The sequence below is a fragment of the Bufo bufo genome, chromosome 7, assembly GCF_905171765.1.
Source record: "Bufo bufo chromosome 7, aBufBuf1.1, whole genome shotgun sequence".
NCBI lineage: Eukaryota > Metazoa > Chordata > Amphibia > Anura > Bufonidae > Bufo > Bufo bufo.
This window is the reverse complement of record NC_053395.1, coordinates 18,578,807-18,595,457: the sequence shown is the minus strand read 5'-3', so window position 1 is coordinate 18,595,457 and position 16,651 is coordinate 18,578,807. Positions and strand designations below refer to the sequence as shown.

The window sequence follows — 16,651 nt, the reverse complement described above, 5'->3', positions numbered from 1 at the left end:
AGGCTGGTGCCACCAATGGCTTCTAATGTCCCAGAAACTTTACATCATTTTCGAGCAGCATTAAGTCTGAATTCAACAATGAAGATGTTCCTTCATTTCCACCAATCGTATCCCAAAGTTGGTCTTTTTTGCCCCCTTCCAGAATATGGTGGGCCGCGTTTGTTAATTTTTCTTCTTTTTGACTTTGTTCTTTAAATACCCTTCACGGTGTGCCCAGTGGTCTGGAGGAATCAGAGTGGTTTCCACCTGCCTGTCTCACGTTCCTCTTTCCATGGTCTTCATTTACGTGCGACACTTCCGCCGATGCTACGTCAAAACCAGGCTCGGCATGCGCCGCGTTCACCACATGAACTTTATTCCGACCCTTCTTCCTCAAGAGGCAGCTGAAGACCTTCTGGAAACCTTTACGGAAGTGTTTCGATACTAAAGCATAGACAATGGGGTTGAGGCAAGAGTTGGCATAGGCCATGCAATGAGATAGCAGTCGGAAGGCATAGGTGGCTTGATTAAATGGAAAATCACCGTAGAGATAACACATGACCACCACATGGTGAGGGAGCCAGCACAGGCAGAAGAGGACGGTGACAATGATGATCATCTTAGTCACTTTTCTTTTAGCTTTCTTAGACTCCGACATGTCTTCCAGAGGATCAACTGCAGTCCACAGATATTTAATGGTCCTGGTGTAAGATAGACTGACTATGAGCACAGGGATGACGTATCCTACTATGAAGGTGCCAGTATCCATAATTTTCCTAGTCCTTTCCTTCCACCCTGGCATGCAAATGTGGCTGGTCTCAAAATCCATTAGGTCATAATAGCTCAGATACGGTCCGGCAAAGACCACCGAGAGACCCCATATAACAGCCAGGGTTGCAACTGCATTGCATGGAGTCCTCAGTTCTCTGGAGCGTAGAGGATAACGAATGGCTAAGTATCTGTGGAGGAATGAATAAGATAAGTTAGCATTCTTGGCTTTATGCATGATACACAAGACAGTTATTATGAGAAAAGCTGTCACACGAAGCCTCATGTGGTGATATCTTCTGGAAGAACAAAGGGTCGATGATGATTGAATTCAACATGTTTGATTCCTCTTCCCCCTGACAGGACATTCAAGCTACCCCCATGCACAGATCCTAGCTACACTGATTTCTTAAGGATCCTTCTAAGGCTCTTCTTGACTACTTGGCGTGCTCGGCAGGACATCGTGACTAGCCTAATACATTGATTACATTGTACAGTTATTTTTGCATATCATGATACATGCTGATCTATTCACAAAGTCAGATTCCTGCCACTAAGACATTCAGATTTTTCAAGACAACTTCCAGGCTTCTTGGATTTCAGTAAAAACTCCACAAACTGGCGCCCCTCTAATGGACCCATGGACATACCTGTCAACGGAGACCGCTGCCAGGGTGAAGCTGCTGGCATACATGGTTAGGTAGATGAAGAAGTGGACCACTTTGCACATGAAAGCTCCGAAGACCCAGTCTTCCAGGGTGTAGATGGTGGCCTGGAAGGGCACGCAGAAGATGATGAAGGAGACATCTGCCACGCTGAGGTTGAGGATGAAGAGGTTGGTGGTGTTGTGCGTCCTCTGTCCACTTCTTAAAAGAACAGCAAGGACGAGACTGTTGCCCACCGTGCCCAGCAGGAAGATGAGTGAGAAGATTACTGGGACCACCACGCTGGCTGGGTTAAAAAGGCTGAAGTCAGATGAATTCCAGTTGCCGACTAGGGCCGCAAAGTCCTCGTGGTCGGACATGGACCCTACTGGAGGAGCTGCAAATAAATACAGATGGAATTGAAATATAATATAAGCTCTTGTATGACAACTTCTGGTATTCTATACAGCCATGACAATTCCCATAGTGGTTGTCACCCTTCTTTCTATGGACTGTGAATGGTATAGTGGTATACAGTTACATTCTCTTCCTGTCTTCTCTCTTTCTTAATGTTCTGCCTGTGTGTCAGCATTCACTGCCATTCTGGCATTCTGTTCGGTCACTGAAAAATTGGTATTTGCAGCACTGCATTGGATTTTAGTAAGACATTTTTTTTTTAAATTAGCCTGCACAGTGATGTAACTTCCACCCTTAGCTTTCTGTAATGCAGGGAATTATACTTTTTCATAGCTGCCTCGTAATTAGCGCCGGGGATTGTGATTGCTGCATTCGATCGCTTTATTATAGGATATGCCGCTGTAAGATCAATATACTGCAGCTCGGAGATTTTAGTGGCTTAATAGAGTAGAGAGGAGATTGTGATTATTTAATCAATAAAGTAAAAAAAAAAAAAACAGACCCGAATTTCGGCATCAGCTGTCGGACTTGATTCACATGTTTTGGTTTAAGTGCAAGTCAGAAAATGATTGCAGAGATTCTCCTTCTTCCCAAGCGGTATAACACTGCCATAAAGTTATTCTGCCTTCCAGCAGCCACCACTAGGGGGAGCACACTGCATATAGATGTATACAGCTTATGGAACTGCATAATACATTTGTGAACTCCCCCTAGTGGTGGCTCCAGGCAGAATTAAGTTTATTGTGTAACTCTATGCCTATGCACTGGGGCTCTTTATGGCACAAATACAGCTCTGACCCCCAATAAAAATATATCATACTATCCTCTTGTTTCTTAAAGGAACACTCTGGTAAAAAAAAAAAAACTAATTCACTATGTTACCCATACCACAGGGCATGACAGGGAAGAGCAAAAAAAAGGGGCTTAAAGAACACTAAAAAGAGAGAATCTCTGCATGAGGTTTCGCCTCTCAGGCCCTGCACTAGGCATAACCCAGTATATGAGCTTTATCCGGAGTGTTCCTTTAAATCCCTTTCAGGACCCTGCTTGTCAATCAAATAGATTTGCAATAGATTAGTCAGAGTGCAACAGCGCATCGTCACTATTGTCTATGATGTGAGCGTGGACTGAAGCATCAGTATGTATAAGTCTATATAAAACGCAGGTTTTTTTCATAAATTGTGCCGCAGGATGAGAAAAAATGATGAAGATTGCACAGATTTCTCAATGTTGAATATAAGCGAGCAAAGAAAATGTATGCGACTAGTATCCCTTTAAGCCTCTCCATAGGGTGGAGCAGAGCTGGAAGCCCTGGCGTCCCTCAATCATGTGTTTCCTTGTACAGCTTTGAGTTAGTGATAATAGATGGTGTCATGTTCTAGCTATAAAGTGTAAGGCGCCCCCTACGGGCTGCAATAATCCGGATTTACATGACTCTCTATGGCCTCCCAATTCTGGACAACCAATTCTGCAGGAGATCTTTATATAAGCCTAGTGTCTCTCCCGCTCCTTCTACGCTCCTGACTTGAGGCCATCATAGATATTATGGAGAAGAGAATAAGCGTCGCAGCCGGAGGGCGACCGCCGGGATTGAGAAATACCTTCATTTCTATTCAGGATCTCACGCTTATTGTATCATCTTTATCGCACGCCGCACGCGCTGCCGCAGGAACACTGACACATTTACTCCGTCAATCTGGTCTCCAGCTGTGGAGTGGAGCGGAGATAAGGAAATCATTAGGATTCAGCACATTTCTTGGTTTTCTGGAAAAGTTGGGTGACAACCAATATGACCGCCATGACAGCTCCTACAGGAGTTGTCAGCAAGCTTTCCCGGGAGGGGAGAGGGCTTGGGTAAAGGAGAACAGGGTTAACTGAGGTTGGCACCCACGGTGACACAGATTTATAAAATAGAAGAATACAAGAAATGGGTAATTCCTCTTTAAGACTGTATAAAATAAATAACATCACCGAGAATGCAAGGAATTAAGAAGCAGGGAGTAGTGACATCACAGACTCTGCTAATTAAGTGACAGGAATCAGTGACATCACAAAGACTACAACCTATCAGTGCAAAATAGAGAACTGTAAACATCACAGCCAATTAAGTGACGGGAGTCGGTGACATCACAGAAAATACAAGCAAATAAATGATGGCAGGCGGTGACATCACTGAGGATGCAGCCAATGAAGAAGCAGGAGCTAGTGACATCACAGAGAATGCAGCCCAATAGGTCACAGGAACCAGTGACATAACAGAGGATGCCGCCAATGAAGTCACTGGAGTCGGTGACATCACAGCGAATACAAATAAATGACGGCAGCCAGTGACATCATAGAGAATACAGCCAATTAAGAAGCAGGAGCTAGTGACATCACAGAGAATGCAGCCAATGAAATCTCAGTAGAACAGAGAACACAGCTAATTTAGTCACAGGACCGAGTGACATCACAGAAAATGCAGCCAATTAAGTCACAGGACCGAGTGACATCACAGAAAATGCAGCCAATTAAGTCACAGGACTCAGTGACATCACAGAAAATGCAGCCAATTAAGTCACAGGAACCAGTGACATCACAGAAAATGCAGCCAATTAAGTCACAGGAACCAGTGACATCACAGAAAATGCAGCCAATTAAGTCACAGGAACCAGTGACATCACAGAGGATGCCGCCAATTAAGTCACAGGAGCCAGTGACATCACAGAGAATGCAGCCCCATAAATTAACAAGAGCCAGTGACATCACAGAGAATGCACCCAATTAAGGAGCAGGAGCTAGTGACATCACAGAGAATGGAGCCAATCAATTTAGAAAAGCCAACAACATCACTCAGGGCACAGCCTATTAACATACAAGATCACTGTGATTGCACCCTATTAATTCACAGAAGCCAGTGACATCACAGCAAATGCAGCCCATCAGGTCACAAGAGCCAGTAACGTCTGTCGCTTTACAAGAACCAGTGACATAACTGGGAATTCAACCCCACCACAAACCAATGACGTCACTGATCTGGAAATGACATCATTAATATTAAAATTCTTTCAAAACAGTAGAAGCCTGTGAGATCAGAGACCGGTGTTATATGTGACTGAAATCACCACTAGGGGGAGCTCAGCACAGACAGATTCACAGCTGCAGTATAGCTCCCCCTAGTGGTGGCTGCAGACAGTACTATATTATTTTTTTTAGAGCTTGATGTTCAGAAGATTTTACATTCGCTCTAATAGTTTCTGCCAGATTTGCAATTCAAATGTTAGTTTCCTGTTTTCTCTATTGTGTTTGTGTTTTTTTTTTCTTTCCTGGAAGGAAGAAGCGGACGTCCCCGTGAGCTGACGGCTGCCATGAAGTTGTTGACAGCTGTTAAGCACCAATTATCTATAAATGTATTCACTTATCACAAATTACGAGGCTTAAAACGCTCAGTAAATATCTTCCTTGAATTTATTTTATGGTCCTGAGCTTGAATTCTATTCTGTCTTCTACTCCGCTCACATCCAAAGCTGTATTTACACTTGGGCTTGCAGGTAGACCAACATTTAACCACACTATGTAGCCAGTTGTTGTGACCTGACAGCTTGGATCTAAATGTTGTCCTCATCTGTGCCCCACAATGCATTGCTCTGTGGTTACAAAAAGCCAATAGAATTGTGAATGCAGCTCTGGAGGTAACTAGAGTACAGGTTCAGATTTATAAGTATCACAGCACAACAATGCAGCTTGTTCAGTTAGGAGCTGTAATTTGCTGCTTTGTGTCTGAATTCTTTATTGTTGCTAGATCACTGCTTGTTGTCAGTGAATGGAAACATTCATTGTTTAGATCCAGAGGCAGAAAACCTGACCAGCCCTAATCATTCTCACAGCTGAGGGTTTGTTACAATTGTATCCAGTGTAGACAATCCTGTGCGAGCTAAACACATCCGTGGCACACATCTCTCTCCTGCTCTAATGGTTTGTTACAATGTATCAGTGCAGGTAACATGTATCCAGTCTGTTTAGCCCACAAAGGATTATCTAGACTGGATGCAACTGTAACAAACCCCCAGCTGTGAAAAAGAACAAGGTTTGTTTAGATTTTCAGCCTTTGGAGGGTAATAAGATATTTTCATTCTCTGGCAGCAAGCAGAGATACACAAAGTATATTAGAAAGTGCAGGAGCTTTCATGATGCAAGGCTAGATCATTCCCCGTATGTGAGACATGGAGAGGTGTCCTTTTTTAAATCTATGCAGTGGTCAGAGATGATGCTCTCCAGCACATCACCTATTCCTAAATTTTCCAGCCCCTGGGGCGGCGAAAATGAGCAGCAGAGTCACCAAACTGCCTCCTGTGCAAATCAATTAGCAGAACTCAACGCCAACCAAAGACTGCGCCAAATCCTCACCATGTAAACTACAGCCTGAACTTCACACGTACAAATGTGCCGGCGCCTGGCGCCTGCCTCCTCTGCCAACTCATCAATTATATTCATTATAGCACAAAGGGTGAGAGAGGGCGACGTACAGACACACTGACCCACAAGTGATCTCAGGAGATGCAGAGCTGATCTACATGACTGCGCCGCGCTACCTTTATAATGTGTGAACCGACAGATCATTAAAAACACCAACTGTTCCTGCAAATAATACACAGCGAATCCAGACTCCGCTACCTACTATACCATTCCTGTACATAGGAGCAGCATTATAGTAGTTATATTCTTGTACATAGGAGCAGTATTATAGTAGTTATATTCCTGTACATAGGAGACAGTATTATAGTAGTTATATTCTTGTACATAGGAGCAGTATTATAGTAATTATATTCCTGTACATAGGAGCAGTATTATAGTAGTTATATTCTTCTACATAGGAGGCAGTATTATAGTAGTTATATTCTTGTACATAGGAGGTAGTATTATAGTAGTTATATTCTTGTACGTAGGAGCAGTATTATAGTAGTTATATTCTTGTACATAGGAGCAGTATTATAGTAGTTATATTCCTGTACATAGGAGGCAGTATTATAGTAGTTATATTCTTGTACATAGGTGCAGTATTATAGTAGTTATATTCCTGTACATAGGAGACAGTATTATAGTAGTTATAGTCTTGTACATAGGAGGCAGTATTATAGTAGTTATATTCTTGTACATAGGAGGCAGTATTATAGTAGTTATATTCTTGTACATAGGAGGCAGTATTATAGTAGTTATATTCTTGTACACAGGAGCAGTATTATAGTAGTTATATTCTTGTACATAGGAGGCAGTATTATAGTAGTTATATTCTTGTACATAGGAGCAGTATTATAGTAGTTATATTCTTGTACACAGGAGCAGTATTATAGTAGTTATATTCTTGTACATAGGAGCAGTATTATAGTAGTTATATTCTTGTACATAGGAGCAGTATTATAGTAGTTATATTCTTGTACATAGGAGGCAGTATTATAGTAGTTATATTCTTGTACATAGGAGCAGTATTATAGTAGTTATATTCTTATACATAGGAGCAGTATTATAGTAGTTATATTCTTGTACACAGGAGCAGTATTATAGTAGTTATATTCTTGTACATAGGAGGCAGTATTATAGTAGTTATATTCTTGTACATAGGAGCAGTATTATAGTAGTTATATTCTTGTACATAGGAGCAGTATTATAGTAGTTATATTCTTGTACATAGGAGGCAGTATTATAGTAGTTATATTCTTGTACATAGGAGCAGTATTATAGTAGTTATATTCTTGTACACAGGAGCAGTATTATAGTAGTTATATTCTTGTACATAGGAGCAGTATTATAGTAGTTATATTCTTGTACATAGGAGGCAGTATTATAGTAGTTATATTCTTGTACATAGGAGGCAGTATTATAGTAGTTATATTCTTGTACACAGGAGCAGTATTATAGTAGTTATATTCTTGTACATAGGAGGCAGTATTATAGTAGTTATATTCTTGTACATAGGAGCAGTATTATAGTAGTTATATTCTTGTACACAGGAGCAGTATTATAGTAGTTATATTCTTGTACATAGGAGCAGTATTATAGTAGTTATATTCTTGTACATAGGAGCAGTATTATAGTAGTTATATTCTTGTACATAGGAGGCAGTATTATAGTAGTTATATTCTTGTACATAGGAGCAGTATTATAGTAGTTATATTCTTATACATAGGAGCAGTATTATAGTAGTTATATTCTTGTACACAGGAGCAGTATTATAGTAGTTATATTCTTGTACATAGGAGGCAGTATTATAGTAGTTATATTCTTGTACATAGGAGCAGTATTATAGTAGTTATATTCTTGTACACAGGAGCAGTATTATAGTAGTTATATTCTTGTACATAGGAGCAGTATTATAGTAGTTATATTCTTGTACATAGGAGCAGTATTATAGTAGTTATATTCTTGTACATAGGAGGCAGTATTATAATAGTTCTATTCTTGTACATAGGAGGCAGTATTATAGTAGTTATATTCTTTTACATGGGAGCAGTATTATAGTAGTTATATTCCTGTACATAGGAGCAGTATTATATTAGTTATATTCTTGTACATAGGAGCAGTATTATAGTAGTAACATTACTGTACATTGGAGCAGTATTATAGTAGTTATATTCTTGTACATAGGAGCAGTATTATAGTAGTTATATTCTTGTACATAGGAGGCAGTATTATAGTAGTTATATTATTGTACATAGGAGCAGTATTATAGTAGTTATATTCTTGTACATAGGAGCAGTATTATAGTAGTTATATTCCTGTACATAGGAGGCAGTATTATAGTAGTTATATTCTTGTACATAGGAGGCAGTATTATAGTAGTTATATTCTTGTACATAGGAGCAGTATTATAGTAGTTATATTCTTGTACATAGGAGCAGTATTATAGTAGTTATATTCTTGTACATAGGAGCAGTATTATAGTAGTTATATTCTTGTACATAGGAGCAGTATTATAGTAGTTATATTCTTGTACATAGGAGCAGTATTATAGTAGTTATATTCTTGTACATAGGAGGCAGTATTATAGCAGTAATATTCTTGTACATAGGAGCAGTATTATAGTAGTTATATTCTTTATCAAATTTCTTTTTATTTGAGAAAAATACATAGTCATGTAGAGAGACATACATCGTGTGTCCAGACGCAGCTGGATAAGTGCACAGTCAGCAAACACAATATATTCAAGATGATTGCATACACGACTTCAGATAATGGAGTGAAATACGTAAACAAATATCTGACGAGGGGGGGGCTATAACAAGACAAAGGAAGGTGGGTTGGGGGATAGAGAGGGGAGGGGGAGAGTTGGATGTCAATCAAAGTCTTAAGTCAAGACATATCTAAGCCTAGAATTTGCGGTATAGCTTCCAAGGTGACCATACTTTTACAAAAACTGCTCTAGAGTGATTTTCCCAATGGGCTAATTCTTCAAACCGATATAGTTGGTCAATTTTTTCGGTCCACATCAAGAACGAGGGAGCTGATTCATTTTTCCACAATAGAGGGATCAGCAATCGAGCTGCTGTAATAAGCATGGTTTGTAGATTATACTTTGAGGGGGTTAGCGTGCCATTTGGACACCAGAGCAGCAGGAGTTTTGCATCTAAGGTAATCTGGCTATTACATATCTTGTTGATAGCTGCTTCTACTTCAACCCAAAACGGTTTTATTTTCTCGCAGCTCCACCAGATATGAGATAAAGAACCAATGTCTCCTCCACACCTCCAGCAACTGTTTGGGATAGCGGGATTGAGCTTGTGAAGGAACTCCGGTGTCTTGTACCATCTTGTAAGTAATTTATAAGAGTTTGCCTGTATTCTAATACAACGGTTGAAACCATGTGAGTGTGTGAGGATGAACGCTTTTTCAGGTTCTGACAGGGACAGGGACAGCTCCTTTTCCCAGGCTGCAAGGAACCACAGATCTGGAGGTGCGGAGGAGAGTAGCTCCCTGTAGAATGTGGAGAGAGGTTTCTTGGGGCGAAGGGCGTTAGAGATTTTCCCCTCCATCCAAGAGGGATCTACCGTAGGCCTGGGAAAAGATTCCAAAAGCGCCAAATCTTTCTTAAAGGCCATAAGCGCCAAGAAAGAGGCTCCTTGAACCCTCGGGATTTCATATATTTTACTCCAATTTAAGGCACCTGATACAGTTATGATGTCTTTCAGTTTAATAGTAGTTATATTCTTGTACATAGGAGCAGTATTATAGTAGTTATATTCTTGTACATAGGAGCAGTATTATAGTCGTTATATTCTTGTACATAGGAGCAGTATTATAGTAGTTATATTCTTGTACATAAGAGCAGTATTATAGTAGTTATATTCTTGTACATAGGAGCAGTATTATAGTAGTTATATTCTTGTACATTGGAGGCAGTATTATAGCAGTTATATTCTTGTACATAGGAGCAGTATTATAGTAGTTATATCCTTGTACATAGGAGCAGTATTATAGTAGTTATATTCCTGTACATAGGAGCAGTATTATAGTAGTTATAGTCTTGTACATAGGAGGCAGTATTATAGTAGTTCTATTCTTGTACATAGGAGCAGAATTATAGTAGTTATATTCTTGTACATAGGAGGCAGTATTATAGTAGTAATATTCTTGTACATAGTAGGCAGTATTATAGTAGTAATATTCTTATACACAGGAGCAGTATTATAGTAGTTATATTCTTGTACATAGGAGCAGTATTATAGTAGTTATATTCTTGTACATAGGAGCAGTATTATAGTAGTTATATCCTTGTACATAGGAGCAGTATTATAGTAGTTATATTCTTGTACATAGGAGGCAGTATTATAGTAGTTATATTCTTTTACATGGGAGCAGTATTATAGTAGTTATATTCCTGTACATAGGAGCAGTATTATATTAGTTATATTCTTGTACATAGGAGCAGTATTATAGTAGTTATATTCTTGTACATAGGAGCAGTATTATAGTAGTTATATCCTTGTACATAGGAGCAGTATTATAGTAGTTATATTCTTGTACATAGGAGCAGTATTATAGTAGTTATATTCCTGTACATAGGAGCAGTATTATAGTAGTTATATTCTTGTACATAGGAGGCAGTATTATAGTAGTTATATTCTTGTACATAGGAGGCAGTATTATAGTAGTAATATTCTTGTACATAGGAGGCAGTATTATAGTAGTAATATTCTTATACACAGGAGCAGTATTATAGTAGTTATATTCTTGTACATAGGAGCAGTATTATAGTAGTTATATTCTTGTACATAGGAGCAGTATTATAGTAGTTATATCCTTGTACATAGGAGCAGTATTATAGTAGTTATATTCTTGTACATAGGAGCAGTATTATAGTAGTTATATTCTTGTACATAGGAGGCAGTATTATAGTAGATATATTCTTGTACATAGGAGCAGTATTATAGTAGTTATATTCTTGTACATAGGAGCAGTATTATAGTAGTTATATTCTTGTACATAGGAGCAGTATTATAGTAGTTATATTCTTGTACATAGGAGCAGTATTATAGTAGTTATATTCTTGTACATAGGAGGCAGTATTATAGTAGTTATATTCTTGTACATAGGAGCAGTATTATAGTAGTTATATTCTTGTACATAGGAGGCAGTATTATAGTAGTTATATTCCTGTACATAGGAGCAGTATTATAGTAGTTATATTCTTGTACATAGGAGGCAGTATTATAGTAGTTATATTCTTGTACATAGGAGCAGTATTATAGTAGTTATATTCTTGTACATAGGAGGCAGTATTATAGTAGTAATATTCTTGTACATAGGAGCAGTATTATGGTAGTTATATTCTTGTACATAAAGCAGTATTATAGTAGTTATATTCTTGTACATAGGAGCAGTATTATAGTAGTTATATTCTTGTACATAGGAGGCAGTATTATAGTAGTTATATTCTTATACATAGGAGCAGTATTATAGTAGTTATATTCCTGTACATAGGAGGCAGTATTATGGTAGTCATACTTTTGTCTGGCTCATTTCCTTCCACTGCTGCCCCACATATAATTACAATCATGTAGAAAATACAGACATTACAATCTTATACTGGGTATCAGTGCAATGCAAATGACAAGTCCCTGTCCTGCAGAGCTAACAGGTTAATGTATATGCTGCAGTTTTATGTTTGGAGCCTCCAGTCTCCTCTTACCTAGTCCTATAGATATTTCATCTCTTCACACCCTTTATCCCTCTTACCAGATTCCAAGATTAGCCGACCTCAAGAAAGTTGAGAGGATCCTTGGGAGGCAGAGGAGAACATGGGAGCAGCGAGGTGGTGGCAGCTCTGTCATGGAGGTGACTTTGAGCTTAGCGACCAATAAAAAGTCTATGACCCCCTGCTCCCCAGGTAGAGCCTTGCTGTAGGTGACCTTGCATTGTACATAGAGGTTAGCAGTTGTGTGCACTTACCCATCCACTGATGCTGGATGTGCCCGGGGTTATGCACATTCTATAGAGGTCGGTATCAGGTCTGCTCTCTCCAGGATCCAGTGTATTGTATATGTCTCGCTGCCAGCCTGGATTACCTTGTAATAGATGTGACTGCTCCTCCTCTGCCTGCCAGGCATGCAAGCACAGCCCCTCATAGTGCGAGTATTGGGGGGGGGTGCACCGTCACACTGACACAAGGAGAAGACACGGCGATGGGTATGATGATAACTGATTATCCCATTAACCACATCTATAAAGTAAACGTCAGGAAGTTAAAGGTCCAGTCTGATGTCAATCAGTGTATACTGAGGAACTCTGCCCCCTTCTTGTACCATGGTCAAGATCTTTGCTTGCTGTCAGTAAATGAGAATAGTCCAGTGACTAGATTTGGTGCAGACCTAATACTTCTCACAGCCAAGGGCTTGTTACAACTGTATACAAACCTCTAGGAGCTAAGCAATCTGGATACATTATACCTGCACTGATACATTGTAACAAACTATGAGGACAAGCAAGACATCGGAGCTTTACTGATGCTTCTGGTTACCTGACTCACCTCCATATATATATATATATTTAATTTCTATACTTCTATAATGTCCTAGTAAATCTGACCCCTAATAGTGTTGAATGTGAATATTCGAAAAGCGATATTTTTTATCTCGAACATCGCGCCTTCGAGAATTCGCGAATATTTCTAATATGGTTCTATATATTAGTTTTTCGAATATTCGTAATTTTTTTTCCATCTGAAGTCATGATTCCTCCCTGCTTCTTGCTTGTGGGGCAATGAGTCATTAACCCACAAGCAACTTAAGCAGGGAGGAATCATAATGACTTCAGATGGAAAAAAAATTACGAATATTCTAAAAAACGAATATATAGCACTATATTCTATAGTGCTATATATTTGTTTTTGACCCACACCTGTATTGATCACGTAATATTTGCATATTACGCAATCATTACCATGGCGATTTTTCGAGTAAAAAAAAATAAAATAATATAGAATATAACGAATATTCGAATTCACGAATATTCGCAAAATATTGCAAATTCGAATATGACCCCTGCTGCTCATCACTAACCCCTAACACTTCTCTCTGGAGGGTGTGCATACTTTTACAACCATGTTTTTATGGCTCTGTGGCATTCAAAATAAGAACTATGATACAACTATTGTTTTGTGTATACAGTTCCTATGCAGAGCTGTGTCTCCATGGTTACAGACTACAAGCATTCCCTGTGTAGTCGGATCCTGTAGCTGTGTTCTGCTTTACTCCCTCCACCCCCTCTGCTTTATAATGTAGAAGATAGGGCAGAATGAGTGGTGTAAAACACGACTACTGGATCAGACCACGCAGGGCTTGTTTGTAGTCTGTAACCATGGGGACACATTGTTACGCACAGCAGTTATATACACAAAATGATTTGTGGAATTTATTCATATCTCTGGAGGTTATATGAAGAGCGGCTGATATCAGTCACATATGGAGAGGTCTCACCACTGGAAATACAGTATATAGTAGTGGGGACAAGGAAGGTTCTATTGTATTCTCCTGTCCTACAGTCATCCTCTCCCCTGAAATGGCTGATAACAGGGAGCAATAGATTTTGTATGTATATGAGGAGAGACTGTAGGGTTGGTGTTCCTTTAACTGGTTCTCCATAGTGTCTGCTATGGAGAAGAAGTGCTGCTCACGACCACTTACCTATGCATAGGCTGGTGATATGTGCCACCTGTGGGCACTGGTTGCCATGGATCTTCATGTGATGCTGCGTACACGGGTGATACAGATATTGATGGGCTGATGAGAGAGAGGTGTAATTAGCATAGATATGAGAAATTACTAAACATGGCATTACTTCCTCCATGAGATGGCACAGAATGCAGAAGAGAGGGGCACCGGTGGGTAGGAAACGATGGGAACAGAGTGTGAAAGCGTTAGACAAAGCTGTTAGCAAACACAGGACCTGGAGGCATGAAAGATATCCTAAGAAGGAACAGGAGACTTTTAGAACCTGCTGGTGGTGGACTGGAAGATACAAGGATCTAGAACTTCTAATCAGTTACTAAAAACAGAAAGAATCCATGAGCACTAAACAGAACACGAAGATTAACAACCTCACATGAACCTGGAGATGTAGAACCTTACAGGTTCATAGAGATCTGGGTCATTGCTGAACAAGACTTAGAGACTTAGATCAATGCTGAACAAGACTTAGAGACTTAGATCACTGCTGAACAAGACTTAGAGACCTAGATCACTGCTGAACAAGACTTAGAGACCTAGATCACTGCTGAACAAGACTTAGAGACCTAGATCACTGCTGAACAAGACTTAGAGACCTAGATCACTGCTGAACAAGACTTAGAGACCTAGATCACTGCTGAACAAGACTTAGAGACCTAGATCACTGCTGAACAAGACTTAGAGACCTAGATGACTGCTGAACAAGACTTAGAGACCTAGATGACTGCTGAACAAGACTTAGAGACTTAGATCACTGCTGAACAAGACTTAGAGACCTAGATGACTGCTGAACAAGACTTAGAGACCTAGATCACTGCTGAACAAGGCTTAGAGACTTAGATCACTGCTGAACAAGACTTAGAGACCTAGATCACTGCTGAACAAGGCTTAGAGACTTAGATCACTGCTGAACAAGACTTAGAGACTTAGATCACTGCTGAACAAGGCTTAGAGACCTAGATCACTGCTGAACAAGACCTAAAGACTTAGATCCCTGCTGATCAAGATCTAGATATCAAGGTGCCTGCTGATCAAGACATAGCGCTCTAGATCCCTGCCGAACAAGATCAAGAGACCTAGATCCTTGCTGTACAAGACCTAGAAACCCATATAACTTCTGATTAGGACCAATGTTTTAATGTTTTAATATTTTAATAAAACGTGGGCTACTTTCACACTAGTGGCAGGCTGTTCCAGCGGCTGAACAGTCTGCCGGATCCGTGCTGCCGCTAGTGCACCGTGCCCCCAGAAGTCCTCTCTGGCCCCATTCACTATAATGGGGGTGGGCCGGAGGTCCAAACATGCTGAGAGGCAGCCGGAATAAAACTACGACATGTAGGAACAGCCTGCCAGAGAAGGCTGCCGCTAGTGTGAAAGTAGCCTTAGATAATTAACCATTTTAATCTACCAACTGGAGAGGCAGAACTTCAAAAATCACTGACCTGAACATGAATATAATTACTCCCAACATGGATCAGGACACGTACAACCTCAGTTCCTCCTGTCTAGGATTTGAAAGCCTACAATCTCAATTACTGCTGATCCAGATCTGGTCAAATAGAACCTCATCACTGCCTGATTGGTCAGGAACAGGACATCGAGAATCCAAATAGTTTCAAATCAGGATACACATTCCAGAACCTTAATCACTGCTGATCTAGAATACAGGGATCCAAACTTTCAACTACTGCTGACCAGATTCTGGAAATTAAAATCTTATTCACCGGTAACCTGCACATCGACATCAAGAATCTCAACCTCTACACTCAGCAGCAATCTAGGTCTCTAGGTCTTGTTCAGCAGTGATCTAGGTAATCTGGACATGGACATCAAGAATCTCAACTTCTACACCCAGAACCTTATTGCCTACCAATCAAGACATGTCGATAGACACAAAGACTTAATAACTGCTAAACAAGACATCTAGATCCATAACCTCAAGTTCTGCCAACCTTGGAAGTTGTGAGCATCAATCACTGCTGACGATAATCGGGAGATCATCATTTGAGCTCGTAGACCCAGAATCTCATTGACCGCTGATGAAAATCAGATGACCCAGAACCTCAGTTCTTGGGAAGTACATTTCTTATTTGTAATCAAGAACATGTTATATGGCCTTAGAAGAACTCAATGATGGTGATGATGTAACTCGTAGACATATCTAGAACATTACCTGCTGCATTTCGCCACTCTTCATTATGAAGGGTTCCAATTAAATCATGAAAGCAGACCAGACTCCAGGCTACAATCCGTAGTGGAGCGCTCCCCCCCTCCATGGGAGGAGGTTCTAGATAACAGCTAATTGCTTTTTCTACCAGGAGATCTTAATTTCATTTAATTTAACAGATCAGCCAGGGAATCAATGCTGAACCTGTGAACCTCCCACCTCAGATGTCTATTTAGCATCTATTGGAGAATCGACGGCAGAAATAAATGATTTTTGAACTTGAAGCAAAATGTTATTTATCAGCCCCTCTGCTCCGCGTGCCTAGTACTCGCTCGATACGATAAGTGATGGTGTTAGGAATACCTGCCTGCTAGAAAAGAAGAAGGAGCCATGGAGGGGTCTAGAAAAAGGAGTTACAGAAACAAACCATTACCAGAAACTTTGATCAGTGACTCTGTACCCATGATTTACACTGCAGC

General features: G+C 39.9%; 1 protein-coding gene across 1 annotated transcript; it reads right to left on the bottom strand.

The window, feature by feature from the left end:
* Positions 1–202: 202 nt before the first annotated feature.
* LOC121008600 (galanin receptor 2b-like) lies at positions 203–12,318 on the bottom strand. Its single transcript, XM_040441250.1, has 3 exons — positions 12,231–12,318; positions 1,398–1,788; positions 203–938 (listed from the first exon to the last, which is right to left on the bottom strand). Exons 1-3 carry the CDS (start codon positions 12,232–12,234, stop codon positions 203–205), a joined length of 1,131 nt encoding a protein of 376 aa, XP_040297184.1. The 5' UTR covers positions 12,235–12,318.
* Between the last annotated feature and the right edge of the window lie 4,333 nt (positions 12,319–16,651).